At 42.3% G+C, this 27,083-nt stretch overlaps 1 protein-coding gene across 1 annotated transcript; it reads right to left on the bottom strand.

The window, feature by feature from the left end:
* On the bottom strand, positions 1–27,083 carry LOC109261249 (programmed cell death protein 2-like). Its single transcript, XM_053898025.1, is given in 3 exon segments — positions 1–392; positions 395–793; positions 27,080–27,083. Coding segments are annotated over 3 exon segments (795 nt in total).

The raw sequence follows: 27,083 nt of genomic DNA, 5'->3' as shown, positions 1-27,083 counted from the left end.
TTAGGATACAGTCCTAGCACGGGAATGGTAAGGTCTAAGAGATGATGAGAATTTGTAAGGCTTTATGACCTTGTCTTCAGGTGTATCTGTTATATCTTGCTTCCAAACCAGTTCCTCTGTGTAGCCAATCCCCTGTCTACAGCTTTCAACACAGGTGGAGACAGCCAGAACACCCCAATCAACACTCCTGCCGAGTCTGTTGGCCTTTAGGTGGTTGAGCCGCTGAGGCATGACCTGGAATTCAAATATTCTCTTGGCCCCACAGGGGCAAGCTGGAATATCCTTTTCTTGAGGGACATTTTCACCAGAGATCCAGATGGGTGCAATCCCTCTGGCATATCTAAGAATCTGCTCTGGCTCTAGGGCTATTTTAGTTTTAAACTTCTGGAATTTTTATCTTCCTTGGGTTCATGTTTTGCCATGGAATCCAATTCTTCATCAGGTGCTTCACCCATGCTTCCTGTAATTTCTGCTTCCCTTCCCTTTTCAACATCTTCAAGTGTAACCTCATCTTCTGTTCTTATTACAATTTCAAATTCTGATTGTCTACAAGCCTGCTTATGTCCCCATCTCCAGTCTGGAGTATGATGCTCCTTATTTCGGTAACGTGCCTCGTGACAGCTGGAGCATGTTTGGGGGCTTAAACTGCCACCAACCCTGCAGAGATGAACCCCAGACTTGAGCTGGAGGCACACAGACTCTCCTGTCTCTGGAGGAGGGTCCTCAGAAGGTGGCTGATATGAGTAAAAGTCATTTTTCCTGGGTAGCTGATTTCTAAGAACTTGCTTGGGAACTGCTCACTGCAGCATCCATGCTGGCACTGCTTCCATGAAGCTCTGCTCAGCTGGTCTGGCTGAGGTGACAGCCATGGAGAAAGAGTGGCGGACTGCTCATGTGCTTGCACTCTTAAGAGCTGGTTCTTTGAAAAGATACAATTGATAAAATCTAACAAAACTAATCAACAAAACAAGAGAGAAGACTCAAGATCAGAAATGAAAGAAAATTACAGTCGACACCACAGAAATAAATGGATTAAAAGAGATTACTTTGAGAAATTTTATACCAACAAATTGCACAATGTGGAAGAAATATACACACATTTAGAGGCTATAATCCTCAAGAGTAGATCAGGATGAAACAGAAAATGTAAACAGATCTATTACTAGAAACAAAATTGAACTACTAACCAAACCACTTCCTGGAAAAGTTCAGGACCACCCAGACAACCTCTCAGGGGCATTCTACCAACATATATAGAAGATGTAGGAGCCACATTACCCAAACTATCCCAGACTGTAGAAGAGGGAGGAATACTTCTAAACTCTTTCAAGAGGCCAGAATTCCCCTCATATTAGACACCATACAAAAAAATTATAATATATAATATGTCTACATATTAGACTACTACATATACAGACTACTACATATTAGACATCTGTACAAAAAAATTATGGATGAATTTCCCTGATGAAGATGGATAGAAAAATACCAAGCAAAATATCAGCAAACTGAATTCAAAATACATTCAAAAGAGCATTCTCCACAATATAATGGGGCTTCAGGGATGCAAAGATTTTTTTAATATACGTATATCAATCAACATGAGATACCACATTAATGAAATAATTTACAAAAATCATATGATCATCTACATAGATGTAGAAAATCATTAGACAAAATTCAACCTCCATTCCATTGTTTTTTTTTTTAAGTTTATTAATCTATTTTGACAGACAGAGTGAGTGCGAGGTGGGGGAGGGCAGAGACAGAGGGAGAGAGAGACCCCAGGAAGGCTCCCTGCTGTCAGCGTGTAGAACCCACCAACAGCGACATCATGATCTCGGCTGAGACCAAGAGTCAGAGATTCAACCGACTGAGCCACCAGAGCGTCCCGATCTCCATTCCCAATAAAAACTCTCAAAATGGGGTGTACACAAGGAATGTACCTCAAAGGCCATATATAACAGACTCACAGCTGACATACTCAATGGTGAAGAGCCAGAAGCTTTTCCTCTAAGGTCAGGAACAAAGCAAGGATGTCCACTCTCACCACTTTCACTCAACATAGTCCTGGAAGTCCTAGCCATACTAGTCAGAGAAGATAAAGAAATAAGAAATATGCAGACTGTTAAGAAGGAAGAGAAAATTATCAGTATATGCAGATGATAAGAAACTATATGTAGAAAGCCCTTAAGACTTTACAAAATTATTAGAAATAATAAATGAGTTTAGATTCATTACAGAATACAAAATTAATACACCCAAATCTGTTGCATTTCTATTCCTAATAAAAAAATAGCAGATGAGAAATTAAGAAAACAAACTCATGTTCAATGTCTTCAAAAACAATAAAAGACAGTGAGTAAATGTACCCAATGAAGTTGAAAGACCTGTACTCTGAAAGCTATAAGACATTCAATGTACAAAATTGAAGATGATAAAATAAATTCAAAGATATACTATTGTCATGGATTGCAAGGATTAATATTGTTAAAAATGCCCATAGTATGAAAAGCACTCTACATATTCAATGCAATTCCTATCAACATACTAACAGTATTTTTCAAAGATCTAGAGCAAGAAATTCTAAATTTTGTATGGAAACAGAAAAGATTCCAAATAACCAAAGCAGTTTTGAGAAAGCATACCAAAGCTGAAGATATAACAGTCCCAGATTTCAGACTCTGTTAAACAAAACAGCATAATACTGGCACAAAAACAGATACAGAGCTCAAGGCAACAGAATAGAGAGTCCAGAAGTCAACCCATGTTTATATGGCCAGATTATCTACAAAGAAGGAGCTGAGAATATACAGTGGGGAAAAGACTGTCTCTTCAGTAAGTGGTGTTGGGAAAATGAGACAGCTACCTGCAAGATGAAACGGCCAGCTTCGTACCCCTTACCTGAAAGGAAACTCCATATGGATTAAGTACCTACATGTAAGACTTGAACATGTACACCTTTTAAGACAAAACAGAGGTGCTGAACTCATGGATGTCAGCCTTACCAATATTTTTGTGGAATTATCCCTTCAGTTAAGGGAAACAAAAGGAAAACTAAAAAATTGAAACAGGAGCATAACAGACATTTTCCCACAGAAAATATAACATTGCCACTTAATGCATGAAGAGCTGCTCAATATCACTAATCATCAAGGAAATGCACATCAAAACCACAACGAACTATCTCTTCACAGAAGCCAGAATGGCTACTATCAGAAAGACAAGAAATAACAAGTGATGGTGAAGGTGTGGAGAAAAAAATCTCCTTATTGTTGTTGGGATTTAAATTGGTGCAGCCACCTTGGAAAACAGTATGGAGTTTCCACAAAAAAGTAAACACGATTACCGTATGTCCATAATTCCACTTCTGGGTAGGTAAACTTACCAAATTGGGGTGCCTGGGTGGCTCAATCGGTTGAGCATCTGACTCTTGGTTTGGGCTCAGGTCATGATGTTATAGTTACTGGGTTTGAGTCTTGCATAGGTCTCTGCGCTAACAGTGCAGAGTCTACTTGGGATTCTCTCTCTTGCATTCTCTTTGCCCCTTCCCTAGCTCGTGCTCTGTCTCAAAATAAATACACACGAAAACAATTTTTTAAATACAAATAAATTTTTTAAAAGCTTGCTATGATTGGGGCACCTGGGTGGCTCAGTCGGTTAAGCGTCTGACTTCAGCTCAGGTCATGACCTCACAGTTTGTCAGTGCGAGCCCCACGTCAGGCTCTGTGCGGACAGCTTAGAGCCTGGAGCCTGCTTCATATTCTGTGTCTGTCTCCCTCTCTGCCCCTCCCCCACTCACACTCTGTCTCTGTCTCTTGCTCGAGAATAAATAAACACTAAAAAATTTTTTTTAAAAAGCTTGCTATGAAGGAAGCATATGATGAAGGTATGGACATATAGAAGTATATTCAATAGGAGTCAAAGTCATCACTTAAGACAGAAGTTCTGTTACCATAAATTTCATGTTTTTTCACATTAAACAACTGTCTAGGGACATGTGCGTTATCAGAGCATCTCAGTTCCAGGCCACGGAAACAGTTCTGCTGAAAATCCCCAGCCCTGAAGGGCCTGTCCTGGATAATCCGAGAGTGAAAGAAACTCAGGGAGAAATCTTCATGAACTTGCATTCGGTAAGGTTTCTTAACTTACAGGATAATCACAAGGAACACAAGAAAAGTAGGTAAATGAGGCTTCAGCAGGATGAAAGTCTTGTGCATCAAAGGTCATTATCGACAGATTGAAAGGACACCCATAAAATGGGAGAACAACCTTGTAAATCACATCCATGGTAAGATTTTATCATTCAGAATACACAAAGAAGTCTTAAGTGAGTAACAAAAACGTGGCCCAGTCAGTGAGCAAAACCTTGAAGAGACATTTCTCTTGAGACGACGCACAAATGTCTAATAGACACCTGAACAGATCCTCCCATCAGGACGATGCGAGTCAGAACCACGAGATGCCACTTCCCACTCACGAGGACGGCTAGGAGCCAGAATCCAGAAAAGAAGCGGCGGCCAGGATGTGGAGAAAGCGGAACCCTGTGCTTGGCTGGTGGGAGTGTCAGGGCAGCTGATGTGGAAAAAAGATTGGTGGTTCCTCAAAAAGTGAAACACAGAACCGCAGTGTGACCCAAGTGTTCCAGTCCTACATAAACTTAAACAGACACTCAGATGTGTGCACACGAATGCCAGGTGCAAAACTGTGCAGACCCCGCAAAAGAGGGACACGTCCCAAGTGTCCCCCAGTGCGTGGATGGATGAACAGGGTGCGGCGTATCCACAGGACGGACGGTGATTCAGCCCCAGAGAGGAATGAAGGACAGACACATCATGCACGTGAACGTATGGTGACAATGTTATACCACGTGGAAGACACCAGCCACACCTGGCCACGTGGTGTGAGTCACTTACATTAAATAGGCAGAGTAGGCAAATCTGTAGAGACATGAAATATTTCAACATTGCCCAGGAGGCATGATTTCCTGGCTATTGTGGCCTTTAAATTTGTTTCGGAAAATGGAGATATAATTCCAATCCCATAGGGCTCACACATGTTTTTACATGTTTATTTATTTTGAGAGAGGGAGCAGGGGTAGGGGCAGGGAGAGATGGGGACAGATCTGAAACGGACAATATACTTAAGCCCAATATTGGGCTCCGACTCACTAACCAGAAGCTCATGACCTGAGCTGAAGTGCTTCGCTCAAGCGACTGAGTTGCCCAGGTGCTCCTGTGCTCACACTTTTAAGAGTAAAACTCTTCCCTCCCCTCCCCTGCCCTCCCCTGCCCTGCCCTCCCCTCCCCTTGCGTGTTCCCAGGCTGTCCCACATCAACCCACCACCTGAAGAAGGAAGTGGAGCGTTTACATTCCACATCCACAGGGACTGATTACAAACTGTATCTGCCGTGACTTTCCTTGCAGAATGTAACGCACACCTGAGTGTTGTAACGTGTCACACCTGTGGCTGTGCCCGGGCGACCTTGCCTTCCGCTTGGTGACGTCACCGGTCACTGAGCTGTTCTTAAACACAGTGATCCAGTGTGGACCACGGACACAGGGTCACCGGGCCCTTCTGTTCTGTCGCATCCTAATCCAGCGCCGGACAAGGGAGCCTCCGCAGAGAAACGGAGTCAGATTCCCGGGACAGAAGAAGGATGCGGCGGGGGAGGGCGGGGCGGGGGTTCAGCTCGCCCGGAGCGAATTCCGCTGCGAGTGGACCTGGGCGCGGAACTGGGCGCAGGGGGTGGGACACGTGTGTACCGCCAGCCTGTCACTCAGGGGGCAGGAGGCGGGGCCTGGGGGAGCTGTCCAATCTGGGGCCCCAGGGGCCGTGTCAGGGTTACCCTCCAATCAGACCGTGAAGGGCCGCAAGCTGTCCTATCACGGCGCGGGGGCCGCAATTATATCCCGGGAACCGTCCAATCAGGCCCGGGGGCGGGCGCGATCCCACCTCGTGGACGTGAATCCGCGTTCCTCGCGGGCTCGGGCTCCTCCGCGCGGAGCTGGCACCCGCCTGGGGCCGCAGTGCCGAGTGGAGGACGCCTGGAGAGCCCGGAGCGGAGCCGCCAGAGGGTGAGTCCGGCCCAAGTGAGACCCGGAGGGCTCGTTCCCACCGGCAGGAACCCCTGGAAGGGGCCGCGGGCCCGGGTCTCCCAGACCCCGGGGGTCTGGACCCGATTTTCAGCCCTCGTCGGCGGGGTGGGGTTCCGGCGTTCTGTCCCCTCCCCGCCTGTTGGTTCTGGGGTCCCCTCCCGATTTTCTGCCGTGGGTCTCGGGTTGGGCTCCAGGTGTCCCGTCACCTCCCCGCGTGCGGGTTTTCCTGTGACCACCTGAGTCTCTTGCTGGTGGAAGGAGGAGGGGACCACCACGTGCGGGGGCAGTAAAACCTGGGAATCGGGGTCGGGAAACTCACGATGGACCTGAGAGATAAATTCAAATCTGCGCCTGGCTGAGGACAGTTTATTACAATCAGTTCCAACAGGGACCAGCTCCCATCTCAGGGACCCTCCAGTGAAAGAGAACGAGGCTTGACTGTTCTGCAGGAGGGGGATGGGCAGGAAGGCCCAGTGTCAGGATCCCGCCCCTGCGGTGGAGGAAGGCCTCAGTGGCTCAGGTCCCCAGAGCCTTGTTCCTCAGCTCAGTGGATGCTCGGAGTGTGGGCCTCCCAGAATTCAAGGGAGGACAGTGGCCTGGGTAAAGTTTGGGTGGGAAAGGGGCGGTCGTGGACAGTTGGTCAAACCAATGTCAAATGAAGATTCCCAATTGAGTAAGGATAGTCCTGCATTGAGGAGAATGATTACAAAGAGGGGCGAGGGGACTGTTGCACTAGGGGCAGGGGCTTTGCAGGGGGACGGTGTGTGTGTGGGGGGGGGGGGGGGCTGTTGCATTGGAGACAAGGGCTGTGCAGGGGGGTGGGGGGCTGTTGTATTAGGAGCAAGAGATACATCCACAGAGAGGACACTGTGAGCCTAAGACCTGCGAGTGTCTCAAGAGTCGTGTAGAAGAGAGGAGAGGAGGAGAGGAGGAAGGAAACCAGGCATGAGCAGGTGTGGTGCTGACGTGGAGGTTCCCTGAGGCCAGCCTGTCCCCCTGTCCCCAGGAGGGGCTGTGTGTGGCTCAGCCTGAGAGCAAGCCCACATTCAGGGGCCTGGAGGAAGGAGAGAAGCCAAAGCAAAGCGGGACCAGCCAGCATTTTGTGCCCCTTGGTCCCGGGGACAAGCAGCTGAGCTGATCGTGGATGAGGCACAAAGTGTGGATTTGGGGCTTTGTGCATGGCCCTGTCGTGGGTGAGCCAGGGGGACTTCCTGTGAGTCTTCTCTCTCTTTTTATATTTATTTTATTTATTTTGAGGCAGAGGGTGTGAGCAGGGGGAGGGGCAGAGAGACAGGGACAGAGAATCCCAAGCAGGCTCTGAACCCTCAGCTCAGAGCCTGATGTGGGGCTCGAACCCACGAACCATGACATCACCACCTTAACCAAAATCAAGACTCACTTGATTTAACACTTAACCAACTGAACCACCCAGGAGCACAGGGCTCAGGTAGGCGTCTGCAGGTCACCTGTCACCTGTGAGCAGCGCTGTCCCTGTCCAGCTCAGCACGAATGGCTCTGTCCTCCACCAGCCTCACGTTGAGCAGGTGTAAAGTGCCCGAGTTCTTTCTGCCTCCTTTCTTCCTCGGGTTACTGGGGGGCTTTATCCAGAGAGCGTCCCCTGGGGAAAAGTGTCTCAGGACAGAACTGTCCTTCTCCATCAGGGTTGGGGGCTCCACGCCTTCATGCTGTGGTGACTCCAGTGTTCACAAGCACTTAAGACCTTTGTGCCGTATTTGCAGGTGGATGATTTTTCTGTTGTAGTGTGTGAGTGTGCTGTCCCTGGGGACTGCTGTTGTTTTCCTTTCTTTGCAGCTCTACCTCTGTTCTCATCCCCAAGCAGTGCATGGCTTGATTTTGCCTCTGTTGAACTTGCAATAAGGGAGTAATCCTAGAATAGTCTTTGATGTCACGGGAGCGTGTGGTTTCAGAGCCCTGCTCCGTCTCACCTGGGCAGGTGTCTGAGGCTCAGGTGGTTCGGCCAGCGTACTCCTTTCTAGTGCTTCTGTGCCTTGGGGCACCTCACGGTTGGTCAGTGCTACTGCCTTCGTTCTTATTTTTGTATCCAAGCACACAATGCAACTAACATTTCTATACTTTAGGGAAAAATTGTGGGATGGTACGTTGTGGCTAACTTCAGTTTACCAGGAAATGCTGGTGGGTCGTAGGAGTTGTGCCCTCTGTTCCTCCACTTTGTGCCTTCCACGTGATTGGCAGCACCTAGAAATGCCTAGCGTGTTTCTTTCCATCTAACATGTGAGCCAGGATCTCCCTGTTTTGACATATAGTCCTGACTTATAATTAAGGTAGTGCAGGCATTTTCTCCTGGAGGGTGGTTTATACTTTCACTCTCTTTATTCAGTGCTACTGAATGGGCTCTTTTTTTTTTTTTTTTACATATTTATTTTGAAAGCGAGCACCAGGGAGAGGGGGCAGAGAGAGAGAGAGAGAGAGAGAGAGAGAGAGAATGAATCCCAAGCAGGCTCCCTACCGTCAGCACGAAGCCAGAAGTGGGGCTTGAACTCACGAACACGTGAGATCACAGTCTGAGCTGAAGTATGACAGTCAACTGACTGAGCCACCCAGGCACCCCCTGGGCTCCTCTTAATTTTAAGACAATCATGATTATCAGTGCCTTCCTTTAGAACTTACTCTTCTTCCCTTTATATAAGGTAACCTTGTAATAGGAAGTCCTAGAACACTTGTGTTGACATTCTTCTGGCCTACTGCACTGTCCCAATTCTTTGGTTATTTAAATGCCTTACTGTGTTTTAGGGAAAGTCTCTTCCCCCTTTTTCTGTAGAAAACTCAGCTATTTATGGACATTTGCCTTCAATTTCAGGCTTTCAAAGTAGTTTATCTTTTTTAATGTTTATTTTTGATAGAGACAGAGCATGAGTGGGGGGGGGGGCAGAGAGAGAGGGAGACACAGAATTCAAAGTAGGCTCGAAGCTCTGAACTGTCCACACAGAGCCCTACACAGGGCTTGAATTCAGAACCGTGATATCGTGACCCGAGCCAACGTCAGACGCTTAACCAACTGAATCACCGAGACGCTCCTTAAACTAGTTTTCCATAAACTCAAAACTAAAAAGTCCAACCTGGTTTGGATTTAATGGAATTTCATTAAAAGTCTAGAGTTGCTGTTGTGGTGGTGGGTGGTTCTCTTTCCGAGATCATGTGCCATCCTTCCATTTCTGCCTTTCCACTTTGGTGTCATCCAGTAGCATTTTATGATTTTTCCTTTATGGTCATTTTGTGTTTTTATTAGACCCTGCATCTGCAAAGCCTCTGGTTTTCCTATGTCTTTCAACTTTACTCAGAACACCAGCTCTGACCCTTCTGGTCACTGCACTGGTAGGGATTTGCCCCACCTCAGGCAATGCTGGGCACCAGCTGGGTGTCCTACAATCTAACTCAATTCCAACACTTCCTACCTTGAGACAGTGTCAGACCCCACCAGAGAGGGGCTCAGTCCCATAAGACTCCCCACTCCACATGCCTACTGTGGTTAGTAGAGCTCTAGGTTACCCACAGCTGCCCCTTGGCTATGGACCAGAGGTTCCCATGATCCCCTCCTTGGATTTATTTGCCAGAGCATCTCACAGAACTCAGGGACCAAACACTTAACACTTTCCAGTTTATGAAAGAATATGATAAAGGGTACAGATGAACAGCCAGAGAGAGAGGTGCATAGGGGAGGACTGGGAAGGTCCTGAGCCCATCATCTTCCAGGTGTGGTTCAGATTACCCCGGTGGATGCTTTCTGAACCCCATACTGTTGGGATTCTAAAGGCTTCCTCACCTCAGCATACTCAATGATTAACTATGATTCCAGACCCTCTCCTGAGACTGGAGGATGGGGTGTAGGGGTGAGAATTCCAGGCTTGCAGTCATGGCTTGATCTTTTTTTTTAAATAAATTTTATTTATTTTTTAATTATTATTATTTTTAATTTATATCCAAGTTAGCATATAGTACAACAATGGTTTTCGGAGTAGATTCCTTAATGCCCCTTACCCATTTAGCCCATCCCCCCCTTCCACAACCCATCCAGTAACCATCTGTTTGTTCTCCATACTTAAGAGTCTCTTATGTTTTTGTCCCCCTCCCTGTTTTTATATTATTTTTGCTTCCCTTCCCTTGTGTTCACCTGTTGTCTCTTAAAGTCCTTATATGAGTGAAGTCATATGCTACTTGTCTTTCTCTGACTAATTTCGCTTAGCATAATACCCTCCAGTTCCATCCACATAGTTGCAAATGGCAAGATTTCATTCTTTTTGATTGCCGAGTAATACTCCATTGTATGTATGTGTGTGTATATATATACACATACATACATACCACATCTTCTTTATCCATTCATCTGTCGATGGACATTTGGGCTCTTTCCATACTTTGGCTATTGTCGATAGCACTGCTATAAACATTGGGGTGCATGTGCCCCTTCGAAAAAACACACCTGTATCCCTTGGATAAGTACCTAATAGTGCAATTGCTCGGTCATAGGGTAGTTCTATTTTTAATTTTTTGAGGAACCTCCATACTATTTTCCAGAGTGGCTGCACCAGTTTGCATTCCCACCAGCAATGCAAAAGAGATCCTCTCTCTCCGCATCCTCACCAACATCTGTTGTTGCCTGAGTTGTTAATGTTAGCCATTCTGACAGGTGTGAGGTGGTATCTCTTTGTGGTTTTGATTTGCATTTCCATGATGATGAGTGATTGAGCATTTTTTCATGTGTCGGTTGGCCATGGATGTCTTCTTTGGAGAAGGGCCTATTCATGTCTTTTGCCCATTTCTTCACTGGGTTATTTGTTTTTTGGGTGTTGAGTTTGATAAGTTCTTTGTAGATTTTGGATACTAACCCTTTATCTGATCTGTCATTTACAAATATCTTCTCCAATTCCATTGGTTGCCTTTTAGTTTTGCTGATTGTTTCCTTCGCTGTGCAAAAGCTTTTTATTTTGATGAGGTCCCAGTACTTCATTTTTGCTTTTGTTTCCCTTGCCTCTGGAGACGTGTTGAGTAAGAAGGTGCTGCAGCCGAGGTCAAAGAGGTTTTTGCCTGCTTTCTCCTCGAGGATTTTGATGGCTTCCTGTCTTCCATTTAGGTCTTTCATCCACTTTGAGTTTCTTTTTGTGTAAGGTGTAAGAAAGTGGTCCAGGTTTATTTTTCTGCATATCTCAGAAAATTGCACCACTTGCTGAAAATATTGTCTTTATTCCATTGGATATTCTTTCCTGCTTTGTCAAAGATTAGCTGGCCATATGTTTGTGGGTCCATTTCTGGGTTCTCTATTCTGTTCCATTGATCTGAGTGTCTGTTTTTATGCCAGTACCATACTATCTTGATGATTACAGCTTTGTAATACAGCTTGAAGTCCAGGATTGTGATGTCTCCTGCTTTGGTTTTCTTTTTCAAGATCGCTTTGGCTATTCGGGGTCTTTTCTGGTTCCACACAAATTTTAGGATTATTTGTTCTAGCTCTGTATAGAATGCTGGTGTTATTTTGATAGGGATTGCATTGAATATGTAGATTGCTTTGGGTAGTATTGACAGTTTAATATTGTTTGTTCTTCCTATCCAGGAACATGGAAAATGGAATATTTTTCCTTTTTTTTTTTTTTTTTTTTTTTTTGTGTGTGTGTGTGTGTGTGTCTTCAATTTCTTTCATAAGCTTTCTATAGTTTTCAGTGTATAGATTTTTCACCTCTTTGGTTGGATTTATTCTTGGTATTTAATGGTTTTTGGTGCAATTGTAAATGGGATCGATTCCTTGATTTCTCTTTCTGTGGCTTCATTGTTGGTGTATAGGAATGCAACCTATTTCTGTGCATTGATTTTATATCCTGCAACGTTGCTGAATTCATGGACTAGTTCTATCAGTTTCTGGTGGAATCTTTTGGGTTTTCCATATAGAGTATCATGTCATCTGGGAAGTGTGAACGTTTGACTTCCTCCTGGCTGATTTGTCAAACATTTGTCAAATGTTTTCTCTGCATCTATTGAGAGGATCACATGGTTCTTGTCCTTTCTTTTATTGATGTAATGTGTCACATTGATTGTTTTGTGGATATTGAACCAGCCCTGTGTCCCAGGTATAAATCCCACTTGGTCGTGATGAATAATTGTTTTTAAATGTATTGTTAGATGCAGTTGGCTAATATCTTGTTGAGGATTTTTGCATCCATGTTCATCAGGGAAATTGGTCTGTAGTTCTCCTTTTTAGTGGGGTCTTTGTCTGGTTTTGGAATCAAGGTAATGCTAGCTTCATAGAAAGAGTTTGGAAGTTTTCCTTCCATTTCTATTTTTTGGAACAGTTTCAAGAGAATACGTGTTAACTCTTCCTTAAATGTTTGGTAGAATTCCCCTGGAAAGCCATCTGGCCCTGGACTCTTGTTTTTTTGGCAGATTTTTGATTACTAATTCAATTTCCTTACTGGTTATGGGTCTGTTCAAATTTTCTATTTCTTCCTGTTTCAGTTTTGGTAGTGTATATGTTTCTAGGAATTTGTCCATTTCTTCCAGATTGCCCATTTTATTGGCATATAATTGCTCATCATATTCTCTTATTATTGTTTTTATTTCTGTTGTGTTTGTTGTGATTTCTCCTCTTTCATTCTTGATTTTACTTATTTGGGTCCTTTCCTTTTTCTTCTTGATCAAACTGGCTAGTGGTTTATCAATTTTGTGAATTCTTTCAAAGAACCAGCTTCTGGTTTCATTGATCTATTCTACTGTTTTTTTGGTTTCGATAGCATTAATTTCTGCTCTAATCTTTATTATTTCCTGCCTTCTGCTGGTTTTGGGTTTTATTTGCTGTTCTTTTTACAGCTCCTTAAGGCGTAAGGTTAGGTTGTGTATCTGAGATCTTTCTTCCTTCTTTAGGAAGGCCTGGATTGCTATAAAATTTCCTCTTATGACTGCCTTTGCTGCGTCCCAGAGGTTTTGGGTTGTGGTGCTATCATTTTCATGGACTTCCATATACTTTTTAATTTCCTCTTTAACTGCTCAGTTAGCTCATTCATTCTTTAGTAGGATGTTCTTCAGTCTCCGAATATTTATTACCTTTCGAAATTTTTTCTTGTGGTTGATTTCGAGTTTCATAGCCTTGTGGTCTGAAAATATGCACGGTATGATCTCGATCTTTTTGTACTTACTTAGGGCTGATTTGTGTCCCAGTATATGGTCTATTCTGGAGAACATTCCATGTGCACTGGAGAAGAATGTATATTCTGCTGCTTTAGGATGAAATGTTCTGAATATATCTGTTAAGTCCATCTGGTCCAATATGTCATTCAAAGCCATTGTTTCCTTGTTGATTTTTTGATTAGATGATCTGTCCATTGCTGTGAGTGAGGTGTTGAAGTCTCCTACTATTATGGTATTACTATTGATGAGTTTCTTTATGCTTGTGATTAATTGATTTATATATTTGGGTGCTCTCACATTTGGCGCATAAATGTTTACAACTGTTAGGTCTTCTTGGTGGACAGACCCCTTGATTATGATATAATGCCCTTCTGCATCTCTTGATACAGTCTTTATTTTAAAGTCTAGATTGTCTGTTATAAGTATGGCTACTCCGGCTTTCTTTTGTTGACCATTAGCATGATAGATGGTTCTCCATCCCCTTATTTTCAATCTGTAGGTGTCTTTAGGTCTAAAGTGGGTCTCTTGTAAACAGCATATAGATGAGTCTTGTTTTCTTATCCACTCTGTTACCCTATGTCTTTTGATTGGAGCATTGAGTCCATTGATGTTTAGAGTGAGTACTGAAGGTTATGAATTTATTGCCATTATGATGCTTGTAGAGTTGGAGTTTCTGGTGGTGGTCTCTGATCCTTTCTAATCTTTGTTGCTTTGGTATTTATATACCAAATATACTGGAGAGGTCCTGTTAATTCCCCAGAGTGTTGTGTCTGTTATGCCTGCTTGCCCAGACTTTGTGAGACAACTGTAGTTTTACCCCTAAGAACTGTGCCATAGACCTGGCATGACTTATCCCAGTAGAAACCCTTCTGAATGAAAGTAATCAGAGTGGCCACTGGATTTCAGATGAGGACGAATCCCAGGCCAGGAGTCACAAACACCCAGATGGGAGAGTCCCTTCCAAGGAATCTGCCCCTGGTCCCAGCAGAAATCAGGATACCAGAGGGCAGAATGTCAGAAGGACTATAGATAGTCCCCCATCTGGGTCACCAAATTCGTAACTGAACCAACAGGGTTTTTCTCCTTGGTGACTCATACATAGAAAATACATCAGGTGAGTGGCCACACAAAGGAAACTTTATTGGCAGCCGATGCAGAGATCAGGAGATCATGGAGAATAACTTCCAAAGCCCTGACTCCCTGGAGGAAGGGTGGACGGGCTCCTCTGGTTTAGGGCTGGGATGGATATTTCCATGGGGAAGCCTCGTCATCCTGTGTGGGGCGGGCAGGAGGGGTGCTATGGGTGAGCCTTAGGGCAGCAGGCCTGTCCCCACGTTGTAGGTCATGTAAACGAGGTTGTGCTCCTCCCCCAGGGGAGACTTTAGTGTGATAATGAGGTAAAGGTAATTGCCAGTCACTCCAGAGGTCACTCCAGGTCCATTTGCACAGGCGTGAGTCTGGGACAAGACTGTCCAGGCAGTCAGTGTCACCTGAGGGGTGGTTTTAGGTTTCATTTGCCTGAGATAAACCAGAAAGAAGAACTTAAGGAAAAATGTGGGACAAAGGGCAGTGAGTACAAGCGGGTGGACAGTAGAGGTCAGGGCTTGGGGTGTAGCTGGTGACAGTATTTGTTTGCAAAGGTAAAGTTTAGCTTAACAGAGAGTCTTTTCCTATCTGGAAGCACAAACATTAGGTAAACATGAATGTTCCCTGGCACCTGGGGGGCTCAGTTGGTTAAGTGTCCGACTCTTGATTTCTGCTCAGGTCTTATGGTTCATGAGTTTGAGCCCTGCATTGGTCTCTGTGCTGACAGTGTGGAGCCTGTTTGGGATTCTCGCTCTCCCTCTCTTACTGCCCCTCCCTGCTCTCTCTCCCTCTCAGAATAAAGAAATAAATTTTAAAAAACAGTAATGTTTTAAACAAGAGGCATAAAAACTAGAATCCTCCTCCTTAGTTCATCCCATCCTGTGTTATTCTTGCTGTGTTGGAATCCGGTTTTCCCACTAGTTCCAGTAATGCTTACACAGTTCAGTTCCCTGATTCTATGGTTATCAGAATCCTGTCTTGTCAAAAGTCCTTTCCACAAATCCCCTTGAAAATGAAGCACTTTTGCAGAAGCATCAAAGCAAAACAATAGCTGTAAATGACAAAAGACTACATACAATATGGCCATGGTTGAAGATCTGATGAGAAGCTTTGAATGTGGCAGACATGGACATTTGGTTATTTCTGTGACACTCACAACTTCAGTAATTAGAATTACAGGTGCTTCCATACCAGGGCATATCAGATTTCTGGGAGTTTCATTTAATTTCTAGAACACTTATATACCCACACAAATACAGCCTAAAGAAGGCTTAATATTACTTCTTATTTGACAGAGCTTCCCATGTAGTTTAATGTATCCAGTAAGTCTACTTCAACATAAATCCTCTAGAATGTTCCAGGAACCCTTCTGGGGAAATCCCAACTTTTTTTCCATGTCAAGAAGATTTAGAATTTGATTTGGGGAAGTTTATCAGAAACATCAAAAGGAGTTTTAAAGCACTTGGTCAAGTAGAACCATAGGTCACTGTGAAACAACATGTTGGTTATTAACCAAAATGACAATAAAATAAAGACAAATACAGCAGATTATGTGGTTGTTGGCAAAACTTAACTTTTAATATTCTTAAGTAATCAAAGACCTGATAAACACAGGAAATTATGTTGGTGAAACAGAATCCTTGTTTTCTAGGCATGACCATTAGAAGATTAAAAAAACCTTTCATAATCTTTTATCAAGAACACTACAATAGTTCAAAAAAACTTAATTTTCTTTTATCTGTTAAAAAGATAAAGTTCCAGTTTTACCTAAGTGCACTATTGATATTAAAGCTTATTTTGAAAATCCTTATAAGAAATCCATTCGATCTTAATCTGTTTTGATCACACATAAAATTCGTTTCCCAAGATTCCTTTTTCATAAGCCTACAACTTCCTGTGTCTATTTTAGCCGGTCCCTTGTTCTCTCCCATTCAGAAATAATCAGCTTTACTTTAGAACAAAATTACTTTTGTTTCCCTCAAAAAAAAAAAAAAAAAAAAAAAGCATTTCCATTCCTCATACCTTTTCTCACCAAAAACATTCTAGTTTCTTACATAGAGAGTTGATGCTGTTATTATTTCTAGAATTAAATATATATTAATTATATTTCTTTAAAAAAATTTTTTTTAACGTTTATTTATTTTTGAGACAGAGAAAGACAGAGCATGAATGGGGGAGGGTCAGAGAGAGGGAGACACAGAATCCGAAACAGGCTCCAGGCTCTGAGCTGTCAGCACAGAGCCCGACACGGGGCTTGAACTCATGGACCACGAGATCATGACCTGAGCCGAAGTCGGCCGCTTAACCGACTGAGCCACCCAGGCGCCCCAATTATACTTCTTAACTTTTAGAACCTCCAATTACTAGTGAAAACTAATCAGTGAGCAATTGTGAGCTGTTTATTACATCAGCATTCTTTAGATTGGCAAACTTATGAATATGTTTCATAATTTCTAGAAACATATGCTTCTTACTAGTATGATCTTTTAGTAAAGCATAAGATGTGTTTATCAACAGACTCAAAATTATCTTTTTGTAATAAGACAAAAGTTAGGTAAACTTGGACTTGTTTAGCAATTAAATGTTTTAGCATACATTTATTATTCAGTGAACTCCCATCACTTAATTTAACATAGCAAAATTCTTAGCTTTATTTTATCTTTCTATCTATCTATCTGTCTATCTATCTATCATAGCAAAATTCTAAGAATGGGAGTTACCAAAGAGATTTGGAAAGCCATTTAAGCAGACATACTGTAAAACATAATTATTACTAAAAAGTTCATCTAAAACTTCTTACATCTATCTAAATAATTTCCTTCTGGCAATTATGTTTAGATTATCCAGGGACTGTTCATGAAATGATGAAAAAAAAAATCAGCCATCATTCTAAGTTTTTTTTGTTGGCAAATTTTGCGACAGAGTAAACATGAACTTATTTGATGAATAAACGTAGGTAGGATAAAAGTTTTCTATTTAATGTTATTAACTAAAGACATGCTTATTTCAGTTAGCAAACTTCAGTTAGCTTTTATTTATTAAAGATTAATCCTAGATCATATGAAACTGAGAAACATTTGGATTAGTTTTTATATTTCTGAAAGTTTTAGAATAGCCACCCCTTATCAGTTCTTGCCTTCAAACCAGACAAACAGAACTGTTCCACAAATTAATTTTGGCAAAACCATCCAGAAGCAGAAAAATACCATACAATGCATACATAAGCATATATGAACAGATGCAGAGACCTTATAGTCCCTAAGATTTGTGGAGGTGTTTCATGTGTTCAATTTCCAATTACTTCCTCTCCCTCTTTGTTTGTGATGAGAAACCTCTCCCTAAAGTTTGCACTTCAAAGAATGGCTCTTAGATATTAGAAAAGATGGGTAGAAAGTCTACATGACAGAGGCACAAAGAAAGTGTCCAGGTTTCTCCAAGGACTTTGGTTTCTCAGGACAATATGAACCTTTGGAGATAAAGAGGGGAGGTTTGGGAATTGGCCAAAATGACAGGCTGAAGGAGTTTGCCTTGTTTTTTGGATAATTCTTGGGCCGTAATTAAAGATAAGGACATCCGCAGGGCACCCGGGTGACTCAGTTAAGCATCAACTTCGGCTCAGATCATGATCTCATAGTTCATGAGTTCCAACCCCGCGTCGGGCTCTGTGCTGTCAGCTCAGAGCCTGGAGCCTGCTTCAGATTCATTCATTCTCTCTCTCTCTCTCTCTCTCTCTCTCTGCCTTTCCCTCCCTTGTACTCTCTCAAAAATAAAACATTTTTAAAAATTTTTTTAAAAGATAAGGACATTTGCTCTCAGTTCCTCAAAGAATTGCATTGCAACTTAAATGACATCTTGGGTTGATCTGCCCATCCAACTACATTATCCTCATTTTACTTCTTTCTCTCTGGGTACCTGGTTTTATTTTACCTTAGGAGAGAAAGCCTAAATTCCTATCAGGCTGAAAATATCAGCTTCCAATGTTGCCAACTTTTGACCACAGAGCTACTTTAAAAAAAACTTTTGAAGATCGTGTCAGTTTTCAGCCCAAACAGTAAATAACTGCTGGCAGTATTGAGTAACTTATCCCCGCCCCCTCCAAAGGAGGATGCAAAGGATACTGCCTTCCCAAGATACAGAGTCACTCCCAAATTTAGCCATAAGGAAGAAGTGACAACCTGCGTGTCCCAGGCAGGGAGACAAAATGAGCCAAGCAAGGAAGCAACAGCTATACCTGGGAGAGAAAGGACCAATAACCAGTGGGTCTGGATTTGGAAAGGAGGAGGCATCATGGAATTTTATCGTCATATCCTACCAGCCCCTGAACATCAGCCTTCAGCTGGTCATTTGTGGGAGAGCCCAGGAGAAATTCTAGTCCTCTGTTCCCTCTGTGATGGTGGGGGGGGGGGGTGAGTAGCCACTGATTTTTCGAACTCCTCTCTGAATTTTGTATAATCTGCTGAAAAGATCCGCTGCTGTTCAGAGGACAAGAATTCTTTGGATAGGGGCCCAGGACAGATCCATAAAGAACATTACAGAGGAAGACCAGAAGCGGGCAAGCCCTGCCTGTCCCGGGTGCTTCTGACTTCCAGCATTTGCCTGAGAAACCTGCATACCCCCAGGCCTAGAGAATGAAGGGAAGCTAAAACAGGCAGATGGGGCCGCATTGTGATAAGGGGAATTGGCACTGAATTTAATTTTTGTTCTAATTTCTGTTCTTCATCTTAAGGGACTCCCTAAGGCTAGTCGTTACATTTTTTGTGTGTGTGTGTGTGTGTGCTAGGTCTCTCCACAGGTGCCAATAAATTGATTGTTTAGGATGACAACTCTTCTAAGTTGTTTTTTTTTTTTTCTCTCAAATATAGCCAATTCAAAGGATCCATCATCTGGTCATTGATGAGTGGTATCTGTCAATAGCGATTCAAACCATGAAGGCTTTTTGTGGCCCAAAGAGGCCTCACACAAGAGACTATGAAATATGCAGTGTTTACAAGATCCAGAAAGCTCATTCCCAGACAGTGTAGGAAAGCAAAGGCCTTCATTCATAGGCAGCAGTGATGGTGTAGTCCAGTTCCCAGGAGAACATGAAATGCCTCCAGCCACAAACCCCCTTCACTGGGCAGGTGCTCACTAACAAAGTAATGACGATTGAAATGACAAAGGCCCCTCATGGACTGGGACCCTTGATGACAATTCCCCTGAGACTTGGCATGGCTAAATTGTGCTGCTTGGAACCCCAGCCTATTCAACGAGATGCGATGTTGCCATCCAGGTGGTGGAGCCCAGAAAGAATATTCTCAGTGGTCACAAAACCATATTCTCAGGATATAGAACAAGGCAAAAGGTTTTTTTTACATGCACATTAACAGTTTTAGCTGAATCTTGGGTCTCTCAGAGCCAAACTACTACCTCTCTCCCTGTGCCTATCAATTGTGTGGCTTTGGCTTTCAGATGTCCCTTAGCAGCAGACTTTCCCTCATGTGCACGTTAACCCATGGCAGAGTTTGTCCAGAAAGACGTGGTCTGGTGAGAGCAGAGCAGTCACCAGTCTGGGACACAGGCTTGGACAGCAGCCTCATGTGCAGAGTTCTGCCCTGTGGTTTCCCTTATAACAAACAACACAACAGAGAAAAACTAGGACCATCTCTGAGAAAAAAAGGACCACTAGAGTTGCTAATCCCAGGGAACCAGTTTCACAGATAAGCTCTCCTGCTAATCTAAGTTTAGAAAAGGAAAAAAAAAAAAAAAAAGGAAGGAGACTCACCACTGCTTCCACTGGACTGTGTAGGTAGACACCCAAGACTCCGATGTAAGAATTCTTAGTTTTTGCCAGCTCTTCTCAGAGGTCCCAGGATCTTTCTACTGCAACAGGTGTGGGGTGAGCAGCACCCAGATAGTGAGGTCTCCTGGCTGGCTTGCCAAAAGTGTTGGGGAGGAAAAATTTTCCTGTACCCTTCAAAGGTTCTTCTGGCTGGTGTAAGAATTACATTGACATGGGACACATTAATAGGAAGAAATCAAACTTAATTTTGTAACATATGGGAACCTAACATACAAGAGAAATTCAAAGACAGGTAAAATGAGGTATGTATGCCATCCTGAGCATAGGAATGGGATAGGGGCCTGGGGCTTCAAAGGGGAGGAGGGCAAATTCACAGGTCAATAAGAAGAGATGTTTGGGGGCACCTGGGTGGCTCTGTCAGTTAAGTGTCCAACTCTTGATCTCGGCTTGGGTCATGATCTCATGGTTTGTGAGTTTCAGCCCCATGTTGGGCTTTGCACTGACAGCACAGAGTCTCCTTGGGATTCTGTCTCTCCCTCTCTCTGCCCCTCTCCTGCTGTCTGTCTCTCTCAAAATAAGTAAACAAACTTAAAAAAGCAGATGTTTGGTAATCAGATGTTTGCCTTGTCATACAGATAGGTCACTCAGATAAGATTTATCTTTTTAATTGACTCTTATCTGGGAAAGGCCCCCAACTTGGATTTTTCTAGGTAGTTAAGGGAGGGACCAAAGTTTCTCTTCGGGCATTAGACTCACAGGGTCTCTATTGCCTGCAGCTCAGAATAGTCCTTGTGCAAAAGTGGCATGTTTTAGATTTGATCTGAATCCCTTCAGGAGTGAAATGTATTGAGTAAATCTAGGCCGGCCAAATAGAGGCCCTGAGCTTCTAGGATGTCATTTATCATCATCTCTATTACATTGGGGATGGGAGAATTAGTGGCAGGAACATATGCATCTAAACTTCCATTGTTAGAGTCCATTCATTGCCAGCCAGTTTTAACCTGGCACATTAGGCTGCTGCGGGGGTGGGGGTGGGGGGTGGGGGGGGTAATGACCTCAGGATTAAGTGTGTTTCTTTTTCTTAGGTTTGTTTATTTTTGAGAGAGAAGGTGGGGGGCAGGGAGGATCAGATAGAGAGAGGGAGAGAGAGAGGGAGACACAGAATCTGAAGCAGGCTCCAGGCTCTGAGCTGTCAGCACATGTCTTACACTGTGCTGCATTTACTGTTTGCAATGGCAGAGCCAGTTGCTAATGCCAGTTGGCATTCCCTATGGATGATTAGAAGCATGACCCAATCCATCCTGTCTGTGGTGCCAGCTCTGATTTTTTAAGTTAGCATTTGTTAGGTGGAGCCCAGAGCCCTAGGGTTTCTAACGAACAGTCCCGGTTCAGCAAAAATCCAAGGGGAACTGAAGTAGAATTGATCACACACAGCTCTAGAAGAGGTGCATGGCACACTTGAGGGGCCAGCTGGGAGGTCACTGCAAGTGCCAGCAGAGTGTCTCCTGTAGACAGAATACAGTCAGGTCATGTTTCATGATGCATTCTGACCACCTCTGCCTTTTGTTGTGTTGTATGGTCCTTTCACACTTAATGTCATCATCGATGTGGTTGTCCTGTGTCCCCATTCACTCCTGGTGTGTCTCGTGCCTTTGTTCCTACACTCCTCTACTACTTTGTTTTGCATTAATATTTTCCAGTAAAGCATTTCAATTGGTTTAATTACATTTTTCAGTATTTTTTTCTTTTTTAAAACTTGGTTGCTTTATGATTGCCATATACACCTAATCAGATCAGCTTCAGATTTAGGATTGCTCAACTCCAGTGAGGAACAGAAATGTTACTCCTAGGTAGTTCTCTTCCCCCCTTTATGAGACATTACTTCTCTATATGTTACAAAGCCAACAATGCATGTTTTAATGTATACTTTATCATCTTGAATCATTTTCACCTCTTTTCCATTACAGTTTTGCTCCTACCACCTCCTTTGTGCTGTTATTAGGAAGTAGATTACAAATATGTAATACATCATATGTGTTATACACCCAACGATACATTATAAACATTCTACACCATTGCCTTTGAAGTCAGGAAAGTTAAGGAGAAAAATATGCATTTATGTCACTACATTTATCATTTTTCTTTATTATTTTAAAAAATTTAATGTTTATTTATTTTTGAGAGAGAGAGAGAGAGAGAGAGACAGCATGAGCAAAGGGGGTGGGGAGGGATGAGGGAGAGGGAGACACAGAATCCAAAGCAGGCTGCAGGTTGTGAGCTGTTAGCGCAGAGCCCGATGCAGGGATTGAACCCATGAACAGCGAGATCATGACATGAGCTGAAATTGGACACTTAACCAACTGAGCCACTCAAGTGCCCCTGTTCTTTATTTTTTCATGTGGATTCAACTTTCCATCTTGGAACAATTGCTATCATTTTTTTGTTTTGTTTTATTTTTTTCTTTTTCAAGTTTTTATTTAAATTCCCATTAGTTAAGATACAGTGCAATATTAGTTTCCGGAGTAGAATTCAGTGACTCATCACTTACATACAACATCAGGTGTTCATCATGACAAGTGGCCTCCTTAAAAAGTGCTCTCCTTAATACCCATCACCCATTTAACCCATTCCCCTGCCCACCTCCCCTCCAGTAACCCTCAGTTTGTCTCTATAATTAAGAGTCTGTTTTCTGGTTTGCATCTCTTTTTTGTTTTTTCTGTTTATCTGTTTTATTTCTTCAGTTCCACATATGAGTGAAATCATATGGCCTTTGTCTTTCTCTGACTTATGTCACTTAGCATAATACTTTCCAGCTCCATCCATGTTGTTGCAAATGGTAAGATTTTATTCTTTTTTATGGCTGAATAATATTCCACACACACACACCCCACATCTTTACCCAGTCATCAGTCGATGGACACTTGGGCTGTTTCTATATCTTGGCTATTACAAATGATGCTGCTATAAACATTGGGGTGCGCAAATCCCTTTGAATCAATATTTTTGTATCTTTTAGGTAAATAGTAGTGCAGTTGCTGGATCATAAGGTAATTCTATTTTTAACTTTTTGAGGAAACTCCATACTGTTTTCCAGAGTGGCTGTGCAGTTTGCAATCCCACCACTAGTGCAGGAGGGCCTCCCTTTCTCCACATCCTTGCCAACACCTGTTGTTTCCTGTGTTGTTAATGAGGTGTGAGGTGATACCTCATTGAATTTTATTTTTATTTCCCTGATGCTGAGTGCCATCAAGCATCTTTTCATGTGTGTTGGCAATTTGTATGTCGTCTTCGGAAAAATATGTATTCATGTCTTCTGCCCATTTTTGAAAGTGGACTATTGGTTTTCTGGGTTCCGAGTTTTATAAATTCTTTATGTGCTTGGATATTAACCCTTTATCAGATATGTCATTTGCAAATATCTTCTTTCATTCCAAAGGTTGCCTTTTAGTTTTGTTGATTGTTTCCTTTGCTGAGCAGAAGCTTTTTATCTTGAGGAAGTCCCAATAGTTTATTTTTGCTTTTGTTTCGTTTGCCTCAGGAGACCTATCTAGTAAGAAGTTGCTACAGCTGATGTCAAAGAGGTTACTGCCTGTGTTCTTCTCTAGGATTTTGATGGTTTCCTGTCTCACATTTAGGTCTTTCATCCATTTTGAATTTAATTCTGTGTGTGGTGTAAGAAAGTGGTCCAGTTCCATTATTCTGCATGTTGCTGTCCAGTTTTCCCAACACCATTTGTTGAAGAGACTTTTTTTTTCCTTTGGATATTCTTTCCTGCTTTGTCAAAGCTTAGTTGAACATACAGTTGTGGGCCTATTTCTGGGTTTTCTATTCTGTTACACTGATCTGTGTGTCTGTTTTTGTGCCAGTACCATTCTGTCTTGATGACTACAGCTTTGTAATATGACTTAAAGTCTGGAATTGTGATGTGTCTAGTTTTACTTTCCTTTTTCACAATTGCTTTGGCTATTTGGGATCTTTTGTGGATCCATACAAATTTTAGGGTTGTTTGTTCTAACTCTGTGAAAAATGCTGGTGGTATTTTGATAGGGATTGCATTAAATGTGTAGATTACTTTGGTTAGTACAGACATTTAAAAAAAATGTTTATTTATGTTTGAGAGACAGAGTGTGAGCAGGTGAGGGGCAGGGAGAGAGGGAGACACAGAATCCAAAGCAGGCTCCAGGCTCTGAGCTGTCAACACAGAGCCTGATGCAGGGCTCTAACTTACAGACTGCAAGATCATGACTTGAGCCGAAGTTGGACGCTCAACCTACTGAGCCACTCAGGCGCCCCATTTTCTTTCGTCAGTGTTTTATAGTTTTCAGAGTACAGGTCTTTACCCTCTTTGTTAGGTTTATTCCTAGGTATCTTAGTGCGTTTGGTCTAATTATGAACGAGAATTATTCCTTAGTTTCTCTTCCTGCTGCTTCGTTATTCGTATAAAAATCCAGTACATTTATGTATGTTGATTTTGTATTCTGAGACTTTATCTAATTAATGTATCAGTTCTAGCAATTTTTTGTGGAGACTTTTGAATTTTCTATATAGAGTGTCATGTCATCTGCAAATAGTGTAAGTTTGACAACTTACTTGCCAATTTGGATACCTTTTATTTTGTTTTGTTGTCTGTTTGCTGTGGCTAGGACTTCTAGCACTATATTAACTAACATTGGTGAGAGTGGACATCCCTATCTTCTTCCTGACCATAGAAGAAAAGCTCTCAGTTTTTCCCCATTGAGGATGATGTTAGCAGTGGGTTTCTCACATGTGACCTTTATGATGTTATGTTCCCTCTATCCCTACTTTGTTGAGGGTTTTTATCATGAATGTATGTTCTACTTTGTCAGATGCTTTTTCTGCATCTATTGAGAGGATCATATCATTCTTATTCTTTCTTTTATTAATGTGGTGTATCATGTTGGTTGATTTGTGAATATTTAACCACCCTTGCAGCCTAGGAATAATTCCCACTTGATCGTGAATGATTCTTTTAATGTACTGTTGGATTCAATTTGGCAGTATTTTGTTGAGAATTTTTGCATCTGTGTGCATCAGGATACTGTCCTGTAGTTCTCCTTTTTAGTGGAATCTTTAGTTTTGGAATCAGGCTAATGCTGGCCTCATAGAATTAGTTTGGAAGCTTTCCTTCCATTTCTATTTTTTTGGAACAGTTTGACAAGAACAGGAGTTCACTCTTTCAATGTTTGGTAGAAATCCCCTGTGAAGCCATTTGGTCTTGGACTTTTGTTTGTTGGGAGATTTTTGATTACTGATTCAGTTTCTTTGCTGGTTATCAGTCTAAGTTTTCTATTTCCCCATTTTGGTTTTGGTAGTTTACATGCTTCTTACATGCTTTTACATGTTTTTATCCATTGCTTCCAGATTGTCTGACTTCGTGGCATATAATTTGTCATGATATTATCTTATAATTGTTTTTATTTCCGTGGTGTTTGTTGTTATTTCTCCTCTCTCATTCGTGATTCTATTCATTTGGATCCTTTCTCTTTTCTTTTTGATAAGTCTGGCTACGGGTTTATCAATTTAATTAGTGTTTTCAAAGCACTAGTGTTCCTTGTTTCATTGATCCGTTCTACAGTTTTTTGTTTGAAGTTTCTGTATCATTTATTTCTACTGTAATTATTTCCCTTCTGCTGGCTTTTGGCTTTGTTGTTCTTTTTCTAGCTCCTTTAGGTGTAAGGTTAGGTTATGTATTTGAGATTTTTATTGCTTCTTGAGGTAGGCCTGTATTGCAATGTACTTTCCTCTTAGGACCACTTTTGCTGCATCCCAAAGGTTTTTGACCATAGTGTTTTCATTCCCATTTGTTTCCATGTACTTTTTAAATTTTCTTCTTTAATTTCCTGGTTAATCCTTTCATTCTTTAGTAGGATGTTCTATACCCTCCATGAATTTGTGGTCTAAATTTTTTCTAATGGTTGATTTCAGGTTTCAAGTGTTGTGGTCTGAAATTATGCAGATATACTCTCAATCTTCTGTACTTGCTGAGGCCTGATTTGTAACCTAGTATATGATCTATTCTGGGGAATGTCCCATGTGCACTGCTTTAGGATAAAATATTCTGAATATATCTGTTAAGTCTTTCCCATCCATTGTGCCTTTCAAAGCCTTTGTTTCCTTGTTGATTTTCTGATTAGGTGGTCTGTCCACTGATGTAAGTGGGGCGTTAAAATCTCCACTATTATTGTATTATTATCAACAAGTTCCTTTATGGTTGTTATTATTGATTTACATATTTGGGTGTTCACAAGTTGGGGGATAAATATTTACAATTGTTAAATCTTTTGAAGGATAGATCCCTTAATTGTGATGTAATGCCTTTCTTCATCTCTTGTTACAGTCTTTGGTTTAAAATCTAATTTGTCTGGGGCACCTGGGTGGCTCAGTTAGTTAGGTGTCTGACTTTGGCTCAGGTCATGATCTCATGGTTTGTGGATTCAAGCCTTGCATTGGGCTCTGTGCTGACAGCTCGGAGCCTGGAGCCTGCTTCAGATTCTGTGTGTGTGTTTCTATCTCTGCCACTCTCTAGCTTGTGTTCTGTCTCAAAAATAAATAAACATAAAAAAAAGAAAATCTAGTTTGTCTGATGTAAGTGTGGCTACTCTGGCTTTCTTTTGATGTCTGCATGATAGATGGTTCTCCATTCCCTTACTTTCAGTCTGCAGGTGTCTTTAGATCTCAAATGAGTATCTTGTGGGCAGCATATAGATGCTTGTTTTGTTTGTTTGTTTGTTTGTTTGTTTGTTTTGACACAGAGAGAGTGCAAGTGGAGGAGGGGCAGAGAGAGAAGGAGGCACAGAATTTGAAGCAGGCTCCAGGCTCTGAGCTGTTGGCATCGAGCCAGATGCAGGGCTCAGACTCATTGATCATGAGATCATGACCTGAAGTCAGACGCTTAACTGACTGAGCCACCCAGGTCCCCCTAGATGGGTCTTGTGTTCTTACCCAT

The sequence above is a fragment of the Panthera pardus genome, unplaced genomic scaffold (genome assembly GCF_024362965.1).
Source record: "Panthera pardus isolate Hobbes unplaced genomic scaffold, ASM2436296v1 HiC_scaffold_8, whole genome shotgun sequence".
Taxonomy (NCBI): Eukaryota; Metazoa; Chordata; class Mammalia; order Carnivora; family Felidae; genus Panthera; species Panthera pardus.
Note: the sequence above shows the minus strand (reverse complement) of the source record. Positions and strands in the feature narration are given on the sequence as shown.